The sequence below is a fragment of the Dendrobates tinctorius genome, unplaced genomic scaffold, assembly GCF_039654945.1.
Source record: "Dendrobates tinctorius isolate UK_male_01 unplaced genomic scaffold, ASM3965494v1 ptg000362l, whole genome shotgun sequence".
NCBI lineage: Eukaryota > Metazoa > Chordata > Amphibia > Anura > Dendrobatidae > Dendrobates > Dendrobates tinctorius.
Window position 1 is genome coordinate 2419161 of NW_027362028.1, and position 22124 is coordinate 2441284.

The 22124-nt window shown below is 48.2% G+C and overlaps 1 protein-coding gene across 2 annotated transcripts in view; it reads left to right on the plus strand.

The window, feature by feature from the left end:
* The window catches only part of PLCXD3 (phosphatidylinositol specific phospholipase C X domain containing 3), a 156004-nt gene that overhangs the window by 56074 nt on the left and 77806 nt on the right, over positions 1-22124 (plus strand). For both annotated transcript variants that reach the window (XM_073562665.1, XM_073562664.1), the window contains exon 2: positions 8628-9336. In XM_073562665.1, coding sequence (XP_073418766.1) covers positions 8628-9336 — 709 coding nt within the window. The remainder of the gene's footprint in view (positions 1-8627; positions 9337-22124) is intronic.

Sequence of the window (22124 nt, forward strand, 5' to 3'; positions counted from 1 at the left end):
ACAGCTGCCCCTGCCCCAGCACTGCTGCCCCTGCCCCAGCACAGCTGCCCCTGCCTCAGCACAGCTGCCACCACCGCAGAGCCCACCTGCCCCAGCACTGCTGCCCCAGCCCCAGCACTGCTGCCCCTGCCCCAGCACTGCTGCCCCTGCCCCAGCACAGCTGCCCCTGCCTCAGCACAGCTGCCACCACCGCAGAGCCCACCTGCCCCAGCACAGCTGCCCCTGCCTCAGCACTGCTGCCCCAGCCCCAGCACAGCTGCCCCAGCACAGCTGCCCCTGCCTCAGCACAGCTGCCCCAGCCCCAGCACTGCTGCCCCTGCCCCAGCACAGCTGCCCCTGCCCCAGCACAGCTGCCCCTGCCTCAGCACAGCTGCCCCAGCCCCAGCACAGCTGCCCCTACCCCAGCGCAGCTGCCCCAGCACAACCAACCTGCCCCAGCACAGAGCCGCCACCGCACGAGCCTGGACCACTGAATGACCCCTGTGACTACTTCTCCACCTGTGCCGGATCCCTTCCCAGGTAAGCTGAATTCGGACTGTAAGACGGACCCCCATTTGACACATTATTTTTTTTTCCCACTGAAAATTGGGGTGCGTCTTATGGTCTGGTGCATCTTATAGTCCGAACAATACGGTATATATTTTTTACAACAGAGTATTTTTGCACATTTGTTATACTATGTTTTTTCTGTGTTTCAGTCTTTGGGTGGTGTGAACGCGGGGCTCGTTTCTGGCCCGGTAAAATTCCGTAAATGGACCGGGCTTATATCTAATAAGAAACTGGTGGCAGTTATACCGGTCTGGCAGCACTAAAAATGCCCCTCAGCCTGGCAGGGTTGTGAGTCAGTGTGGCACCACGTCACTGACTGTGTGGGTCACATCCTCTCACTCGTTCCTCCCAGACTCGTGTTCACAATGGCTGTGTAAAACTGTACCAAGCTGACCTTCTGTGTCCTCAGGGGGTTTGGAACGTGGGGAGACCACATTACGTGATCCTTCTGATGCAATAATGATGTCAGGCGGGGTGTCGAGGTGCATGTTCATCACAACTCCCCCTACTTTTCTCTTCTCCATCCATCCCTTCAGTTCCTTTTGATGCTCCCCCTTCTTATCTCTTCTCCCTCCATCATTTCACTTTCTTTTTCCCTCTTCATTCTTCATTTCTCTTTTTTTCCATCCTTTCACTTCCTTTTCATGCTCTTCCTTCTTTTTTCTTCTCCCTTCATCCTCTCCGTTCCGTTCTGCACTTTAATTTCTTTTTTTCCTTCCTTTTCCTACTTTTCTTTCTCCCCTGCATTTCACTTCTCCCCCATCCTTCTTTTCTCCTCCTTTTCTCTTCTCCCTCCATCCTTTACTTACTTTTCCTCCTTCTTTTCTCTTCTCTTTTCCCTCTATCCTTTCCTTTTCTTTCTTCCTCCTTGTTTCTTTTCTCCTTCCGTTTTTTTCTCTTCCTTCCCCTTCTCCCTCCCTCCTACATTTCCCTTAATTACCTTTCTCCCATTTTTTTCTCATCTCTGCTGCTTCCATCCTTTCCTTTCCCCTTCTTCTTTTCTCTTCTCTTTTCCCGCCATCCTTTCCCTTCCTTTTTCTCCATTCTTTTGTCTTCTACCTCCATTCTTCCCCTTCCTTACCCCCTTTCTTTCTCTTTTCTCTCCTTCCCTCCCTCCTTTCCATTCCTTTCCTTTCTCCCCTTCTTTTCTCTTTTGCCTCTATCATTTCATTTCTCTCCTTCCTTTCTCTTCTCCCTTTTTCCTTTCATTCCTTCTACCTCCATCATTTTCCTTCCTTTCTCTTCTCCTTCCATCTCATCTCTTCTCCCTCCATCCGTTCTCTTCTCTTTCCATCACTTCCCTTCCTTTCTCCTCTTCTCTTCTCCTCTCCATCTATCCTTTCTCTTCCTTTCTCTTCTCCATCCACCATTTCCCTTCCTTCCTCTTTTCCTTACATCATTTCCTTTCCTTTTATTTCTCCCTTCTCTTCTCTGTTCTTTCTCCATTCTTTCCCTTCCTTTCTCTTCTCTCTCCATCATTTCCCTTCCTTTCTCTTCCATCATTTCTCTTTATTTCTCTTCTCGCTCCATCATTTCCATTCCTTTCTCTTTTCCTTTTATCATCTTCCTTCCTCTCTTTTCTCCCTTCTCTTCTCTGTCCTTTCTATTTCTTTCTCATTTATCTTTCTTTCTCTTCTCCTTCCATCCTTTCCTTTCCTTTCTCTTCTTCCATCATTTCCTTTCCTTTCTCCCCTTCTCTTATCTCGCCTTCCTTTCTCTTCTCCTGCCATCCTTTTTCATCCTTTCTCTTCTCCTTCCATCATTTCCCTTCCTTTCTCCCCTTTTCTTCTCCCTCCTTCCTTTCTTTTCTCCTTCCATCCTTTCCCTTCCTTTCTTTTCTCCTTCCATCCTTTCCCTTCTCTTTCCATCATTTTCCTTCCTTTCTCCCCTTCTCTTCTCCCTCCTTCCTTTCTCTTCTCCTTCCATCCTTTCCCTTCCTTTCTTTTCTCCTTCCATCCTTTCCCTTCTCTTTCCATCATTTGCCTTACTTTCTCCCCTTCTCTTCTCCCTCCCTCATTTCTCTTCCTTTCTCTTCTCCTTCCATCATTTCCCTTCCTTTCTCTTCTCCTTCCATCATTTCCCTTCCTTTCTCCCCTTATCTTCTCCCTCCTTCCTTTCTCTTCTCCTTCCATCCTTTCCATTCCTTTCTTTTCTCCTTCCATCCTTTCCCTTCTCCTTTCCATCATTTGCCTTCCTTTCTCCCCTTCTCTTCTCCCTCCCTCATTTCTCTTCCTTTCTCTTCTCCTTCCATCATTTCTCTTCCTTTCTCTTCTCCTTCCATCATTTCCCTTCCTTTCTCTTCTCCTTCCATCATTTCCCTTCATTTCTCCCCTTCTCTTTTCTTCTCCCTCCATCCTTTCTCTTCCTTTCTCTTCTTCCATCATTTCCCTTCCTTTCTCCTTTCTCTTCTCCTTCATTATTTCCTTTCCCCCTTCTCTTATCCCTCCTTCCCTTCTCTTCTCCCTCCTTGTTCTTTCTTTCTCTTCTCCTTCCATCATTTCCCTTCCTTTCTCTCCTTCTCTTCTCCCTCCTTCCTTTCTCTTCTCCTTCCTTCCATCCCTCCCCTTCCTTTTTCTCATTCCATCATTTCCCTTCTCCCTCCATCATTTCCATTCCTTTCTATTTTCCTTCCATCATCTTCCTTCCTTTACTTTATCCCGTCTCTTCTCTGTCCTATTTCTTTCTCTTCCCCTTCCATCATTTCCCTTCCTTTCTCCCTGTCTCGTCTCTTCTCTTCTCCCTCCCTCACTTGTCTTCCTTTCTCTTCTCCTTCCATCCTTTCCCATCCTTTTTCTTCTCCTTCCATTATTTCCCTTCCTTTCTCCCCTTCTCTTATCCCTCCAACCTTTTTCCTCCATTCTCTTCTCCTTCCATCATTTCCCTTCCTGTCTCCCCTTCTCTTCTCCCTCCATCATTTTTCTTCCTTTCTCTTCTTCTTCCATCTTTCCCTTCCTTTCTTTTCTCCTCCATCATTTCCTTTCTCCCTCCCTCATTTATTTTCCTTTCTCTTCTCCTTCCATCATTTCTCTTTCTTCTCTTCTCCCTCCATCCTTTCTCTTATTCCATAATTTGCCTTCCTTTCTCCCCTTCTCTTCTTCTTCCATCATTTCCCTTCCTTTCTCCCCTTCTCTTCTCCCTCCATCCTTTTTCTTCCTTTCTCTTCTCCTTCCATCCTTTATCTTCACCTTCCATCATTTCTCTTCCTTTCTCTCCTCCTTCCATCCTTTCTCCCTTCTCTTCTCTTCTCCTTCCATTATTTCCTTTCCTTTCTCCCCTTCTCTTATCCCTCCTTCCCTTCTCTTCTCCCTCCTTGTTCTTCCTTTCCCTTCTCCTTCCATCATTTCCCTTCCTTTCTCCCCTTCTCTTCTTTTTCCTTCCTTTCTCTCTTCCCTCCATCCTTTCCCTTCCTTTCTTTTCTCCTTCCATAATTTCCCTTCCTTTCTCCCTCCCTCATTTCTTTTCCTTTCTCTTCTCCTTCCATCATTTCTCTCCCTTTCTCCCCTTCTCTTTCTTCTCTTCTCCCTCCATCCTTTCTCTTATTCCATCATTTCCCTTCCTTTCTCCCCTTCTCTTCTCCTTCCATCCTTTATCTTCCATTATCTTCACCTTCCATCATTTCTCTTCCTTTCTCTTCTCCTTCCATCATTTCCCTTCCTTTCTCCCCTTCTCTTCTTTTCTCCTTCCTTTCTCTCTTCCCTCCATCCTTTCCCTTCCTTTCCTTTCTCCACACCTTTTTCCCTGCCCTTTCTCCCATCCCCAGTGTCACTAATCCCTTTCCTACAGCCTCTATTACCAGACTAGTAACCTTTCCTCCCCATGTAATTCTGCGCTCTCGTGCACAGTTTAATGGGGTTTGCAGACCTCAATACTATTTCTGTTTCTTCTGGGCTTACTCTCTCCTAGTGGCACTTTTTGATGATGAGAACAATAGTCTTCTTGCTATGTCAGAGATCTGTCAGTTGCTGCAGTGTGAGACAGGAATAGACAGTAATAAGCAGGATTTTGCTGATATCATTTAGAAGTGTTATGCCGGGAGCACAGGATGGCTCAGAGTCAGCCGGGGTCGGGTTTTCTTTATCCTTTAAATGATGGGCTCTCTGGCGGCCAGTGCCGGCCCGGATTACCATCACTGTACAGGAGGCTCCGAGCTTCACTACATATAGAAAAAATAATGGCAGCATTTAATAAAGTCTATAAATATAGAAAATGGCAAAAAATCAACCACTCCACCCAAATGTCGAGTATCATCAGCGTATCGGCAAAGCCTTTTTTGATATATCTCTAAATATGCCGCTAAATTCATTAATAATTATTTACAATCCCTGTCCACTTTCAAAACCAATTGAATTCAATTGGAAAACACTTTTGCCGTTTTGTGTATGCAGCTCCAATGCAGATCTATGTTTTTCCATGCACACAGCCCTTACCCCTCTGAGACACCAGCACACAAGAAACCTCCTGAGAACCTCTGATTTCCGTGAGGTTTTGGATGTTTTTTTGGGGGGGTCCGGGAGATCTGCAGACTCTTCAGGAGTCTTAAATGCGCCCACATTTTTTTTCATGAACCTCCAAAAGTCTCTACCATCTGTACGTCTTCAAAAAAACCCATTAGAAACAGACTGCATCCTTTTTTTCTATTCTGCAACCATGATATCACTTGGGTCTGCCTAGGTGCTGTATACACAAAATATCAGGATTTTTAACCTTATTTTTATAAGGTTCTTTAATATTCCTTTTTATTGCATTCGAGCAAAAGTAGACAAGTAGACAAATCCTTTAAATTATTTGCATTGAATTTCCATGAAATTAACACGTGTGCTTACATGCCATAAGCTGTTCTCACAAGGAACAATTGGGCGAGGAAGGTATAAATGGAGAAGATGTGAAGACAAAGGGGCTACATCTGACAGTCACACATTACACAGTTTGATTCATGTCACATTCCCGGTAATGATCACCCAGTGTAATGCATGGAGATATTTACAAGTGCTGAGTAAATGTCATCCCAGTAGGTCGCCCCATTCTTCAGCTCCTCTTCTACATCTACATTTGCTGCCGCAGGTGGAGGTTGGGATGTAATTGTCATCCATTGCTGCTGATTACTGAGCTGGGATATGCTGCTGTTCTCTGGGCACTGACAGATCATTAGTCACAGGGAAGATAAGTGACGCTCCGCAACTCCGAGCCAACTGCGGACTAACAATGAAATGTAACAACCAAAAGAAAAGAAAAGTTCTATAATAACAGCACTCAAGAAAAGTGCAACTTTGTGTGTAGAGCTGAGATGGTTTTGTATCATTATTTTTACAAATGTATCTGCAGAAACTGAAGATTTGGGCACAGAAGTAACAAATTTGATGTAACCGAGTAAAGTGATATTCGGTACTTGGGAAGGGAAGGTACATGTCGCCAATCACTGGCATAGAAAAAGATGTCAGCATTTTAACAACTAGTGTCAGGCAGATGCACCTAAAGCTCATAAGATTAAGATAATGATCAATAAACTGTCACAGCAGAGGCTCATAGCTTCTTTTTTTCTGAGGTAACACATTTCCCTGTCTGTTTTATCACAGGAGCAAGTGATCCCGCTGTGTCTCCAGTCCTCTGAACTAATCATGAATCAAATCAGTGACATACAAGCTCAGCAGCCACTGGAAGTTCTATGTCACTGATTTGATTTATGCTCAGAGTGAGTAGAGGGCTGGAGATGCAGCGGGAGCATTTGCTCCTGTGATAAAACAGGCAGGGAAATGAGTTACTTCAGATAGATTAAGGTAATGATCAACAAACTGGCATCAGCCAGACATTGTATTCTCAGTCCCCCGCTGGTGTTATTAATTAGATTTTCTTGGAGTATTTTTGGACCGTTTTTGCTAACGTCGAAATATTAGTAAACAGGGTGTGCATGGCCATCAGTTCCTTGTTCCATGTCACCCTATTTGCGAAGCTATGATGAATAGTTCGGTGGCGGACTCAGCAGCCTGCAGGGAAGATATGTGTATTACTAAGCTCCAATGAGAGTGGCCACTGGACCACCGGGAGGACTTGGGACTTGCTGGTTTAAGGAATGTTGGGACATTTCTCTATTCGATGGATGGATAGTCAGTATGTAATGGTTTTTCCCACCATCAAAGTATATTTTTCTTAATAGATCTTGGAATAATAATAACAATAGAAACTCAAAAGTAAGTACACATATGGGGAATGAATAATAACTAACAATGGGGATATACAAAGTTGAAAAGAGGTAAAAAATCACCACCACATGTGTAAGTAGGACCGATGAAGACCCATCGGCGAGACTATAAGTGCAAAAGAAAAAGAAAACGAATGCAGAGGTCCTGAATATACTTATAATATATCTTTATTAATAAAATGAAAATAAAATGATAAAGGTGGGAAAAACAACCAGGTGAGAAGCGGACGCAGATAACAGGAAAAGTGACAATGTAATAAAGAATATTACCGTATATATACATGCGTACACATACAATTGTAGGAGGAGTGGAAATACAATACAAATCATATGGTGATGTGACAAAATAAGAATAAATAATCCTATGTCATGATATAAAAAAAAGTCACAGGCTATACATACTGTATATATTAAATAAAGTGCATAAAAAGTGCCTGGATTTTATTTATGTATAATATACTAAAGTATGTGGTATGATGCATGTAGATCATACAGGTGGAGTGGCAGGATAAGTATCCTAGATAAGGTGCATGTGCATACAAAACTATGAGCAAGTAGATTGATATCAGAAGCCAAGTGGCATGTTAACGCTCCATATTCAAATATGCAGAGAACCGAGGGGACAAGATGTGAAAGTTAGCATCACCTGTGTAAATGCTGGTACTGACTGTCTCTGGATATGCCCTCCCTGACGTGCGTTTCAGCGTCTGCCTTCGCCAGGGAGTGTCTTAATCTTCATCAGGGTGTTAGATAATCTTATAAATGTGCCCCTGCTATATATTTTGTAATGACGGTGTGTGATCATGCAGGAACAAGGCTGGCACATATCACATCTTCTAGGCAGGGGTTGAAGCACAAAGAGCTTATGATAAGAGAGTGTACAGATGTCAGAGCATGGGCTCACTGCTTCTTTTTTCTGAGGTAACACATTTCCCTGACTGTTTTATCACAGGAGCAAGTGCTCCTGCGGCTTCTCCAGACCTCTGAACTGATTATAAATCAAATCGGTGACATACAAACTCAGTGGCCACTATGTCACTAAGTCCTAGGTCACTTGCTTGATTTATGCTGAGAGTAGAGGGCTGTAGATGCGGCAGGAGCATTTGCTCCTGTGATAAAGCAGGAAAGTAAATGAGTTACTTCAGACAGGAGAAGCTGCAATGCTGTGATAGTTTGTAGCAACACTCACTCCTGTGATAAAACAGGCAGGGAAATGTGTTGCCTAAGAAAGCAGCAGTTGTGAGCCTCTTTAGAAATGATCACTCCTGTGATAAATCGGGCTGAGAAATGTTGCCTATCTACTGCGAGCCCCTGCTGTGTCATCTGTATACTCACTTGTCTAAGTGACTTATGCTTCCTTCCCTGGCGAGGAGCTGTGATCTGTGCCAACTATGTACCTTCATGGTCACACACAACAAGTAAGACAGTAGATAACATTTATGAGATTATCTCAGTGGGGAACATTTTTGTAGCACATCCAATTCTGGAGCTTGTTATTATTCCAAGATCTAGGCCTTACACTTATGGCCCATGATGACCATTATTAACTGGTGAAAATTGCAATAGAGTTTAATGGAGAGAGCTTTGTGCAAGCATGGCCGCCTCTAAATCTCCAGTTGGCAGTTTATTGAAATCAGCTTTAAGAGGTGGATTCTAGATTTGTCAAGACTTTATGGCAGATATTGTGGTTTAGAAAATAAGAAAAAGTTTCCAGTATTTTTATCTGCAGCACAATTTTTTTCCATCCATATCATCCAACAAACCCAATTAAACTCAGTAGGGTTCATCAACCTCCACTTGGTTGCTTGAGATCCGTCATAGAGTCATGGCTTCCATTATCGACCAATTATTCATGCTGATTTAATATTTCCTTCTATTGTAGGATCACACGACTCTTTCAGCTTCTACATCGATGAATCATCTCCAGTTGGACCTGAACAGCCGGAAACTGTCCAGAACTTTGTCTCTGTTTTTGGTACAGTTGCCAAAAAATTGATGAGAAAATGGTTGGCAACTCAAACCATGAACTTCACGAGCCAGATGGAGGCCGGGGTAAGGTATTTCGATCTTCGGATTTCAACCAAACCAAGAGACCCCGATAACGAGTTGTATTTTGCTCATGGATTATTTAGTGCCAAAGTCAATGAAGGACTGCAAGAGATCAATGCCTTTCTGTCCAGTCACAAGAAGGAGGTGGTATTTTTAGACTTTAACCATTTTTATGGCATGCAAAAGTCCCATCACGAAATGCTTGTGCAAATGCTCAAGGATATATTTGGGAACAAGACTTGTCCGGCTATATTTGCCCAGGAAATAAGTCTTCAGTATCTTTGGGAAAGGAATTACCAGATCCTAGTTTTCTACCACAGCCCCGTAGCCCTCGAGGTTCCTTTCCTCTGGCCCGGGCAGATGATGCCAGCTCCTTGGGCCAACACGACAGACACAGAAAAATTAATTCAATTCCTACAGTCATCGATCACCGAACGCAGAAAGAAAGGCTCCTTTTTTATATCTCAAGTCGTATTAACGCCAAAGGCAAGTACTGTGGTCAAAGGAGTAACCAGCGGACTGCGAGAGACCATCACAGAACGGTAAGAGAGACCTTTTTACCATCACTTCTATTGTCCAGACACCCAAGGAAATCATGAGTCATTGTCAATGTTACTTTTATTGCTTCTCATTTGCAAAAAAAACAGGATTTTTTCCATGCAAAAAAAATAAGGATGAAATGAAAATTACGGAGACTTTGATGCAATGTTTCCTGGAAAATGAGTAAAATAGCTCTCCTTCAGAACAACCGAGACTCCCTCTCCTACGCATTCTGAGCCAATAAGAATCTGCCTTGAAGGCTCCTCAGAGGTGGAGTTATGGGTGACATGGTAGTCACCTCTAGGTGACACTGGAGATAGTTGTCTGTCTGGAGAACAACTATTGTATTTTACGGAATTTACCTTTAAAATTTTTCAGACACTGTTATTTGTTTTATGTATTTTATTATGGGCAGATCTGAAATCTGCACAGGTTAACTTCGTCATATACACTTCCTCTCCATCCACCCTTCCGAATATTTTAGTGGGTCAGCTCTAGTCTACTGAGCATGCGCCAGTTGTTAATAAAGACATATGCAGAGTACAAGCTCCCTTGTCGCTGTATGATATTTTCAATGCACAGTGACAGTGCACTTCCTCGCCGACTCTGTTCACAAGTGACGATCAGGAAAGAGATTGCACTGTCAGTGTACTTTGTATGAAGAGAACCAGAAGAGCAGCATTGCCCCGAAACTGAAGTCGCTTTCAGGGAGTTTTCTCTTCTCGCCTGGTATTAGCCTTAGTGACAGTGCATCGTCTTGTCAGCTCGTCACTCATCAGAGCCGGTGAGGGAGCGCACTGTCACTGTGCATTATAAATAATATTGCACAGTGATGAGGGAGCTCATACTGAGCGTATGTTGAAATTGGCAACCAACAAATGCTCAGTAGAGCAGCGACTGGCCCAGCTCTTGGAATGGAGATCACTGATAACGCTTTGTTTCGGGGAGGGGGCAGGGGGGCTGCAACAGTGACCACACCCTCTACCCCTGATGAGTATTCCAGCATGCATGGGGGTAAAGTATATTACAAGTATGTTATATTGAAGTATACAGACGTCGTGGGGGCATTTGACACATATATCTCTATAGCATTCAATGCTGTCTAATCACATGCCAAAACACAGGCAAATCCTCAATAATTTGTTTACTGACTTCATTGAAGTCAATGGGTAAAAAACGCTGACAGAATTGACATGCTGCAGATCTGAATCTGCACCAAATCAGCAAGTCACAAAGAAGCACCGTGTGCCCGAGACTTCAGGGTTCTCATTCACTTTGCTGGCGTCAGGAAACCCTTCAGGTTTTGTGACAAATCTTGCGCAGCAAAAGCTTTGCAAAGACGCAACGTGTGTACACAGCCTGGCTGTACAATGTCCACAAAAAGTAACAACATTCCCCTATTTGGCTCCCATAAATTAATAATGTTTCGTTATGAGGTCCCATGTAGTAATAATGTCCTCCTATGTGGCCACCATTAACTATGTCCTCCTATGTGACCCCTCTATAGTAATACTGTCCCTATATGTTGCCCCCATATAACGATATTGCCCTCTGTTGGTCCCATATAGCAATAATGTCCCAATTTGTTACCCCCATAAAGCAATAATGTCCCTCATATGACCCCAAATAGTAACAATGCCCCCCTGTTTTTGGCCCCAGAAACAAATTGTGTCCCCTTATGTAGCCTATAATTACTAATAATGTCTCCCTAAGTTTCCCATATAGTAATAATGTCCTACATTTTTCCCCTATGTGGCCCCCATATAGTAAAATTGACCCCTATATGGCCCCATATAATATTTTCCTCATATCTTGCCTCCGTATAGTAATATTGACACCTATATGGCCCCATATAGTAACATTTCCCCCCGTAGCCCTTATACAGTAATATTGCCCCTATGTGGTCCCTATATAGTAATATTTTCCCCCGTATAGTGATATTGACCTTTATATGTCCCCATATAGTAAAATTTCCCCAATTTGTGGCCATCATACAGTAATATTGCCCCTATGTGGCCCCATATAGTAGCATTTTTCCCCTATGAGGCCCCTATATAGTAATATTGACCCCTATATGGCCCCTTATAGTAACAGTTTCCCCCTATGTGGCCGTCATACAGTAATATTGCCCCTATGTGGCCCCCATATAGTAACATTTTTCCCCTGTGTTGCCCCAATATGGTAATATTGACCCCTATATGGCCCCATAGAGTAACATTTTCTCCATATGTTGCCCCCATGTAGTAATATTGACAGCATATAATAACATTTCCCCCCTGTGTGGACATCATGCACTAATATTGCCCCTATGTGGACACCATATAGTAGTATTGACCCCTATGTGGCTTCTATATAGTAATATTTTCCCCCTATGAGACCCCCACATAGTAATATTGACCCCTATATGGTCCCATATAGTAACTGTTTCCCTTTATATGGCCCTCATGCAGTAATATTGTCCCTATGTGGCCCCTATATAGTAACATTTTTCCCATGTTGCCACCGTATGGTAATATTGACCCCTATATCATAATATTTTCCCCCTGTGTGGCCCCATACAGTAATATTGGCCCCTATTTAGGAGTAATGCCCCCCCAAAAATGCTCCCCTGCTATTTAATAAAAACAACCAGATCTGCCCCCGATCCCATGCTGAGTGGCTTTGTCGTCTTCTTCCTTACCCCTGCTAGCTCCTTGCCGCGCTGGGCCCCCTCCGCCTCAGGCCTGGTCCTGGTCACACCCCAGTGGCAGCCATCGTTACGTGAGTCTTATGTTGCAGAAAGTTCCATCCGATCATTATTACTCCACGAGTTTTGGACCGCTGCGGAGCCTCGTGGCGACTCTCTCACCCCATGGACGGCTCTCATCCATATGTCCGCGGCCCGGTCTGGCAGATCCGCCAGTGACCGCTGCATGTGATAATTGGTATTTTTCGTTCTTGTCGTCTGAGGACGGTTTTGCTAATTTGATATTTGGCAGAAAGGTGAACCTCGCACCGTGCGGGTCTTAATTTGTTTGTACAGCAGTAATAATTGTCAATTTTCTGTGATGGCCGCTGAGGGGAAAAGGTGAAAATAAAAGCAAAATTTCCGGAGCGTTAATGACTGAACACAAAGGAAGGTGAGAAATAAAGCTGCATTACGGCGAGCGCAGGACTCGGCCGCTCTGTCCTCGCCACCATGGCAGCAGAACAATGTCTTCTCAGCCTTTGTGGTGGTCATGGAAACAACAGGGATTCTTTTTTTTTTCATTCCTCAGAATTCCATAATTCATGAGCAGAAATTTGCTGACAACAGAAGTGATATCTGCAGCTGAGCTGCCACTGCGACAGCACCGCGACACCCGGAAACTGTCAGCACAATGTGGTGCTAGCAGGTACGCAGGATGCAGTGACGAGTCGTGAGATGGTTTGGTGCTTTTTATAATAACGTTTATAGGACTAGAGGTAACTTCCCTCAGTCACGGCCTGATCAACAAAAGGGGTAACACGTTGCCCTCGCAGGGGCTCTATACAAGCAAACACAAACGGGGTAGAACACGACTACGTCCGGCAATAGCCGGTCACTATAGGGCCGCGGTATGGCCAACTGCGGGCCCTTAATTATATAGTCAACTTAGCCGTCCAGACGTCCCTCGTCGTTCGGGATGGTGGTCTTTCGGCGCAGCAGTCGCTGGGCCCAGTTGCTGAAGCGTAGACGAAGTCTTCGAGCGCTCTGATGACATGGGAGCACCACAGGCCCCGGCGGAGTCTTTGGAAGGTTGGGCCGCAGCCCCTGGACTGGTGCAAGCGGCAGCGATGTGGGGTGGTGAAGGGCAGGCCACCTGCACAACTAACAACCGCAGCGGGGAATCACTGGTGAGGGCAGGGCGGCTGTGGGTGGCGAGGGACAGGCCGCAGCCGCAAGCTGCGGTGAGGTGTCAGTGGCCACGGGCGACTGCTGGATAGTCCTTGTCGCCATACGAACTGGTCCTGTTCGTAACGTTCAGGGGGTTTGCCATCTGTTGACCGCTCTGAGCGTCGAAGCTCGGGTGGAGTGGAGTCTTCTGGGGTGGTGGAGGGTGGTCGAATAATTGGTTCTGGTGGGATTCCTGGGTCTACTGTAGTGCCACTACTGGGGTGACCCGCAGATGTGACGGGGAAGTCCTCTTCGTCATCCAGGTCCCAGACCGTGGGCGGGGGGTCGGGGACCTGAGGGGTCGGTTCGAGACACGGGGGATCAGTAGACATACAAGGTCGTAACATGTTACGGTGCACAACCCGAGTGAGAGGCGCGTTGTTTTCTTCAGATTGTATTTCGTACACAGGCCCGTCGGAGCTTATCCGGCGCAACACTTGGTACGGGTTCACCTCCCACCGTGGTTCTAACTTGTTTTGGGGACGGTGATCAAGTATGAGTACCCGATCCCCAGTCTGAAAGTCAATGGGTGGGGGCACCGCTCCCCCCGGGTGTTCTAGATCCTGGAGATTTGTGTGGACGATTCGGTGGAGGGTCTGCAGCCGGTGCCGGTGGTTTCGGACCCACGAGGATACTCCGGTCCAGGGTTGCGGTTCCTCCGGGTTCAACTCCACTTCCGTAATCCCTTTGCCTTCCCGTCCGAACAGCAATGTGTAGGGGGTGTAGCCAGTCACTCGATGTACCCGGTTATTATATACCCACACCAGCTCAGGGACATATTCAGGCCAGCGGGCCTTGCGGTCACTCTCCAGGGTGCTCAGCATTTGGATTAATGTACGATTGAATTGCTCGCAGGCCCCGTTTCCCTGCAGGTGGAACGGCGTAGTCCAAGATTTATCAATACCGTAGAGATGATGTAGTTCTTCCATATTTTTTCCTAGGAAGCACGCTCCTTGGTCCGAATGTATTCGTTGCGGACAGCCGTACACTTGGATAAAGTTTTTACAAATCGCATAGGCGGCCGATTCCGCTGTTTGGTCTCGGGTGGGGTGACCACGGCGAACTTGGTGAAATGGTCCACCATAACGAGACAATGTTCATACCCCTGATAGGCAGGACCTATGGTCAGATAGTCCACCGTAAGAAGCTCCAGAGGGGCTGATGTTACAATAGTCTGCAGTCTGCACCAGGGCTCGTTGCGCGGGGGTTTAGCGAACTCACACGGGCGGCAGGTTCGGCAAACTTCTTCTACAGCAGCGTGCAAGCGTGGATGGTACACTATCTGCTGTAACCATTGTAAAGTCTTTTGAGCACCAAAATGGGCACCCTTCTCATGGGCTTCCTGGGCCAGTTTGTTGAGATGGGCTCCGGGCACGATCACCTGCCATATCGTAGCTGACGTGGTTTGTGACATGACTTTTCGATATAAAAGTCCCTTTTTGATGATTAGCTTTTCCCACTGGCGCAACATCAGCAACATATCCTGGGTCAAAGTCTGTCTCTGTGAGCCTGTGGGCAATTTACTGGTGGCCACCCATCGGCGCAGGAGTCCAACTTCTGTATCTTCCTGTTGCTGTTGAATCAATTTGTCGCGGGGTTGTTCCAGCATCCCACCTAGGAGTCCCGGATGAGGCGCTTCCTGCACTTTGACTGTAAGCGAGGCGGTGGTGAGGGCGAACGGCGTCTCTTCTGCTTCTAATTCGTCATCTCGATTTCTCCCTGGGGTGGTGTGTCGGATTCTGGAGAGCGCGTCGACTTGCACGTTTTCAGCTCCCCATTTGTAGATGATCTTATAGTTGAATTTGGCCATCCGAGCCACCCACCGCTGCTCCAGGGCCCCCAGTTTGGCATTCTCCAAATGGGCTAACGGGTTGTTATTGGTCCGCACCACTACTTCGGAGCCCACCAGGTACTCTGCGAATCGCTCCGTCATTGCCCACACTACCGCGAGGAGCTCGAGCTTAAAGGAGCTGTAATTGTCCGGGTTACGTTCTGAGTGATGCAGCGACCGGCTACCATAGGCGATCACTTTCTCCCGGCCGTCCTGCACCTGTGACAACACAGCTCCTAGTCCCTGGAGGCTCCCGTCGGTATGCAAGATGAACAGTTGCGAGAAATCCGCATATGCCAATACCGGGGCGTCTGAGAGGGCAGCTTTGAGATCTTGAAACGCATCTTCTTGCGGTTGCTGCCACTGGATTTTCCATCCATGCGCCCCTGCGGGAGCCCCCTTCAGCAGGTCCTGCAGGGCTCGGCATGCAAAATTCTTCACGAACCGATGGTAGTAGCCGGCCAACCCCAAGAAGGCCCGCACGTCTTTTACCTTCTCGGGGGTAGGCCACCCCTGGACGGCAGCGACCTTTTCCAGGGATGGTCGGACACCCTCCGCTGAGACGGTATGCCCCAGATATTCGATCTGGGTGCGGAACAGGTGGCATTTCTGGGGCTTTACCTTTAACCCGTACTTCTGCAGCCGGCTGAGTACCTGCCCCAACCTCCTCAGGTGGTCCTCGAACGTGGTGGAATAGATGATAATATCGTCCAGGTATATCAACGTGGCTTCAAAGTTGAGGTCTCCTAGACACCGCTCCATCAACTGCTGGAAGGTCCCGGGGGCGTTGGCCTGCCCAAACAGCATCCGATTGAACTCGAACAGTCCCATGGGAAGGATAAATGCCATCTTGGCTCTGTCTTCCTCCGACATCGGCACCTGCCAGTACCCACTGGCCAGCTCTAGAGTTGAAAAGGCGGATAGAGGCGGATAGAGACTCTTCTGTGCGGGGCAGTGGATACAAATCCTTGATGGTGCAGGCGTTCAACTTTCGATAATGCATGCAAAAACGCAGAGTGCCATCTTTTTTCTGAACCAGGATAATGGGGGCCGCCCAAAGGCTCTGGCTCTCTCGTATGACCCCCTTCCGGAGCATTTGGGCTAATAGAGTTTTCACTTCCTGGTATAGCTGTGGTGGTATTTGCCGATATCGCTCCCGGATGGGGGCCGCTCCTGCCGTGGGGATCCCATGCGTGATAGCCGTGGTACATCCGAAGTCGTCCTCGTGGCTGGCGAAGACACTGTAAAATTGTCCAAGAAGTGTCTCCACCTGGGGAAGCTGGGCTGGTGCTAGGCCGGAAAGTTTGGAGTTCGGCCCGCATTCTCTCCGTGATGGCGCAACCTTTCTCTTGGGCCGAGGACGCGGCAGTCTGTTGGGTTCGTACCGTTACCGCCCAGGGATCTTCGGGCTGCACCCTCAACTGGACTGCGGGGTCCGGCAGCATCTCCTCCAATGGCCTTACTAGTTTGGCCATTTCGGCCCGGGGCTTCAGGGCGATATCTTGGTCTTCCAGGTTGACACAACGCACCAAGACGGTCCCCTCCCGCACTGTGGCCAGGGAGCGGGCCACTAGGATGCCAGGGTGCAGGCGCTCCGAGTAGCATGGTTCCACCTGCACCTCCACGCCCTCCAGTGGCATCGGGGCACGGATCGGCATAGCCACCACCATCTGCCCTGGAGGAAGCACGAGCGGGGGGGCCGCCGACGCGATGGCCTTGCCCAGCGCCTCACCCTCCTGACTCTCCTGGAGCACTCGCGCCTCCCGCACCAACCGCTGGAAGACCTGCCCCTGGGCCGTGCGAGAACCCCACTGACTTAGGGTCTCCTGCGTGGTATCGTTGAGGAGTAGATTGCTGAACTCCCGCAGTATGTTCATGCCCAAGATGATCGGATGATGGTCGTTAGTCTCTCCTTGAGTTAGGACCACTCCCCGGCGGCCGAGGGATTTACCGCACAATGTCATCTGAAGCCACACCACTCCGGCGACAGGTACCAGCAGTTGGTTTGCGGCCACTAGTCGTATCATGGGCCCCCACTGGGGCCTTGCCGCTTACGGGAAATGCTGCCGGAAGTAAACTGCTGGCATGGTCGTTACCTGCGACCCTGTATCCACTAGACACCGCACAGCACGACCCTCGACTTCGGCCCACACTATTGGGCACCTAGCGACCAGTTCTTCGGGACTTCCACCACCCCTTGTTTTGGCTTCCGGCTCTGAGCAGCGTCCCCCATGCCCGGAGCCCTCTAGTTTAATGTCCACCGGGGTGGGTATTTCCCATGCCGCGGACACTCCCATGCGAAGTGGCCCAGTTCTCCACACTCATAACACCGGGGCGGTGAGGCTCGGCCACCCCGGGTATTGCGGGGCTCCCATGGCCCGGGATTGTAGCCAGGCCGGCCGGGCGCGGGCTCCGTTCTCTTCTTCACTTCAGCCAGCTCACCCCGGATACTCCGGTTCTTGTCTCATTTCCTCAATCCATTGGGGTTCTTCGACAATGCTTACGGAAGACTCCATGCTCCGGGCCTTCCCCACGGGAGCCGTCATCCCCTGCTCTTGCTCTCGTACCCAGGCCTGACTCCCCACTTCGGAGAAGGCTATACGTGGGTTCACTTGGACCTGTTCCCGCAATGCCTGCTTGATTAGCGGGTCCCGGAGTCTGGTCACTAGTAGGTCACGCAGGGTAATGTCGATGGGCCCTACCCCTATTCCGTCCTTCCTTTCTATGGCGGTGTATAGCTCCTGGAGGGCGTTCATATACTGGATGATGGTCTCCCCCTCCCCCTGTATCCAACTGAACAACCGGGTTCTCAACTCCCCAACGTCTGTTGGATCCCCGTGGGTCCCTTCCAGGATCTGCAAGACCCTGGCGAAGGTGTTGTGGTGTCCCGGGGGTCTCAACATTACCGACTTCCGGTCTTCCCCATCACCATCAGCGCCCGTGGCCCCACTCTGATCAGGCGTACCGCTGTCTGCGCTCGGAGACTGCATCCTGCTGACTACGCCAAAATGTGGTGCTAGCAGGTACGCAGGATGCAGTTACGAGTCATGAGACGGTTTGGTGCTTTTTATAATAACGTTTATAGGACTAGAGGTAACTTCCCTCAGTCCTGGCCTGATCAACAAAAGGGGTAACAAGGGTTGCCCTCGCAGGGGCTCTATACAAGCAAACACAAACGGGGTAGAACACGACTACGTCCGGCAATAGCCGGTCACTATAGGGCCGTGGTATGGCCGACTACAGGTCCTTAATTATATAGTCAACTTAGCCGTCCAGACGTCCCTCGCCTTTCGGGATGGTGGTCTTTCGGCGCAACAGTCGCTGGGCCCAGTTGCTGAAGCGTAGACGAAGTCTTCGAGCGCTCCGGCACTCTGATGACACGGGAGCACCACAGGCCCCGGCGGAGTCTTTGGACGGTTGGGCCGCAGCCCCCGGACTGGGGCAAGTGGCAGCGATGTGGGGTGGCGAAGGGCAGGCCACCTGCACAGCTAACAACCGCGGCGGGGAATCCATGGCAAGCAGAGGCTCGTCCCCTGCTGCGGTCCGGAGCGGGACAGTGGTGGCCGCCGACGGCACTGTTCTTGCCACTGCCACTGGTGAGGGCAGGGTGGCGAGGGACAGGCCGCAGCAGCGGGCTGAGGTGAGGCGGCAGTGGCCGCGGGCTGGACTGGGGCTGCAGTGGCCACGGGCTGGACTGGGGCCGCAGTGGCCGCGGGCTGGAGCAGGACAGCAAGTCCCGGATGATCGTCTTGGCACCGTCCCTCTGGAGTCCTCAGTGAGTGCCTTCCCTGGCAGTGGCAAGTCGCTCTAGCTCTCGGTCGCTCCCACTGTCTCCTGCTGCCTCTGTCCCGGTCTGCTGACTCATCGTCTTGGAGATTCACCGCCCCCTTTTTACTGGTCCCTCCCTCAGCCCATCTGTCACAACGGTCCATCCCCGAACTCTGTCCCCCGGGAATCGTTTCCTCCGGAACCTAGATGACGGCTCCCTTAGTTCCAGCCCGGACTCTCGACGGGGGCCATTCCTCCCACAACAACACCATGGAGCCGACGCGGGATCGCCCCCATCATCCCCTGCAGATACTCCTGCTACAGACCCGCCACGTGTAGATACCGAGCCGTGCATCCACATGGTATCATGTATCTAAGGGAGAGACTGAGCCACGTGTATCAGCAATGTATCACATATCTATGGGAGAGACTAATCCTCTTGTATCCACATTGTATCACGTATTAACATGGTTGTACTCCCACCACAGTGCGGGCATTCGTTGCCTCATGCAACTAAATCAACACTGTAAATCAACACTGACTTCTCTCCAGCTCCAGTGCTGGTCACTGAACAGCTCAAACACACAAACTGCTCAGTTCCCCTAAGCTGAATAAACACAAAATAAACACAGAGCCTGGCTCTAGTCATAGCTAGCCAAGTGTCCTTAATCAGGACCTCAATGGTTATGTTATAACCCTGTCCTACCTAGCTTTCCTACATACCCTCCCCCTTTACCTAAAACCAGGGCTGTTTACCGTCTGCCAACCCACAGTGTCTACAAGGGCTAGTTTAAGCTCCTGAAATGACCTCTCCGGAATGCTCTGACCTGGTAACTCTGAGACCGGCCCCTGTTTTTGGGTACCAGTTTCTGGCCCTGTTGTCTTTAGAAAAGTGACAAATTTCCTGCTATTTTGACACCCGTAATGTTGGCTTTTAACTGGGCCAACCAGCAAGGGGTTTCTCGCAGGTGAATGGCTTTAGTAAGTTGTCATAATATATCGGAATGGTATTCCTTTTCCTTGGTCGGTGTATCATATAGTTTGATCTCTCCCACCTTTTCCACCACCCTATAGTGTCCTTGCCATGGGGTAGAGATCTTGCTCTCTTCTGTGGGAAACAACACAAGTAGTCAATCCCAAGGCTTAAATTGTCTCACTTGAACATACCCATTATATCCCCTTTTTCCTCTTGGGCTTTGAGGAGGCGCTCTTTTACCTGGCCCCTCACCACTTAGGTCCCTCAACACAAATCATTATGCCTGGCCAATTGCGGAAAACAATTATCGACTCCCGGCTCCTGGGGAACCTTGTTTACCAACCTTATATTTTCCAGAGTTCTTTTTACTGTTACGTCCCTGAGTTGGACAGTCCCAAAGTTGTTCTGGGACTCCTCCAAGTCAGGACCCTTAGCTCTAGGGGTTTGCTTCCCCATCCTTTTTTCTAGCCAGTACAGTGAATGGAAATTCACATCATGTGACCTTGTTACCGTAGCCGACTCCTGGTGGCATTGTCGACTACTAGATGCTACAGGTTTAGCCCATAAGTCCCAGTATAATGGAAAGTCAAGGCAACAATAACATGCAATAAGGTTTGGACCACTCCTACTTGGTGGGACACGAAACCACAGTCTGTGCGTTTGTCGACCTGGACCTTGGGATATTTGTTGGCGTCTTCATGGATACACTTTACGCCCACCTCCTTCCCAGGGACTAGGACATATAGAAGTGTGGCCCTTACAAAGGTCACCAAACTCCCTGAGTCCAGAATTCCCTTCATTTGGACAGCAATCACAGGCAATTGGCATTCTTGAGGCTCCTCGCCAGGATGAGGGACAACACTGCAGGCAGAGTAGGCAATGTAGTAGTATCGTCGGCCTACGAAACTGTCCAATGGTTCTGATACCAGCGGATAATGGTTGATACAGTGGCATGTAAACGTTTGGGCACCCCTGGTCAAAATTACTTTTATTGTGTACAGTTAAGCAAGTTGAAGATGAAATGATCTCAAGTTAAAAATGACACATTTCCTTTGTATTTTAGGAAAAAATGCATACCGTATTTTGCGGATTATAAGACACATTGGATTATAAGACGCACCCCAAATTTTGAGGAGAAAATAGGAAGAAAAAACTTTTTTTTTTTAATAAAATGTGGGTGCCTCTTATAATCCATGCGTCTTATTGCTTACTGGGAGTGGTGGCTGCGGTGAAGCGTGGTGCCAGGGACACTGCTGGAGGAGGCAAGAGTGGCGCGTTGCTGCGGGCCACAGGCTGGGATGAAGGGGTGTTCCGATGTGCGCCGCTGCGGATGAAAATGGCTGCGATGCTTTGTGGTGCGGGGGGCTCCGCCAGCATTTTGTGAAAGCCTGGAGCCCCCCACAGGGGCGGCGCATGCTCAGATTGAGATCTCGGCAATGAGATCTTGGGTGCCGAGATCTTGTCTATTTTGAGATTTAGCCACAGATTTTCAATGACGTTCACATCAGGGAACTGTGAGGGCCATTGTAAAACCTTTTGAGGTCGTCTGTTGTAGATTTTGATGTGTATTTAGAATAATTATCTACAGTATTTGTAGAAGTCATCCTCTTCCGCTTTTCACCTTCAGCTTTTTACAGATAGTGTTATGCTTGCATCAAGAATTTGTTGAAATTTCATTGAATTCATTCTTCCTTCTACCCGTGAAATGTTCCCTGTGCCTTTGGCTGCAACACAACCCCAAAACATGACTAATCCACCCCCATGCTGAATGGTTGGCAAGATGTTCTTTTTCTGAAATTCTGTGCCCTTTATTTCCACACACATACCTTTGATCTTTGTGGCCAGGACTTGTTTCCCCAATGCATCAGGTTTGTTTAGATGTTCTATTGCATACTTCTGATGCAGAATTTTATGGTGAGGATGCAGCTGAGGTTTTCTTCTGATGACTCTTCCATGGAGGCCATATTTGTGCAGGTGTCTCTGAACAGTAGAAAAATGCACCACAAGTCCAGAGTCTGCTAAATCTTTCTGAAGGTCTTTTGCAGTCAAGCAGGAGGTTCTCATTTGCCTCTCTAGCAATCCTACAAGCAGCTCTCACAGAAATTTAGTTTGGTCTTCCAGACCTTATCTTGACCTCCACTGTTCCTGGCAACTGCCATTTCTTAATTACAATTCAAACTGAGTAAAGGGCAACTTGAAAACGCTTTGCTATCTTCTTATATCCTTATCTTGCTTTGTGGGCCTCCACCACTTCCATTTTCAGAGTGCTAGGCAGCTGCTTAGAAGAACCCATGGCTGCTATTTTTGGCACAAGGTTAGA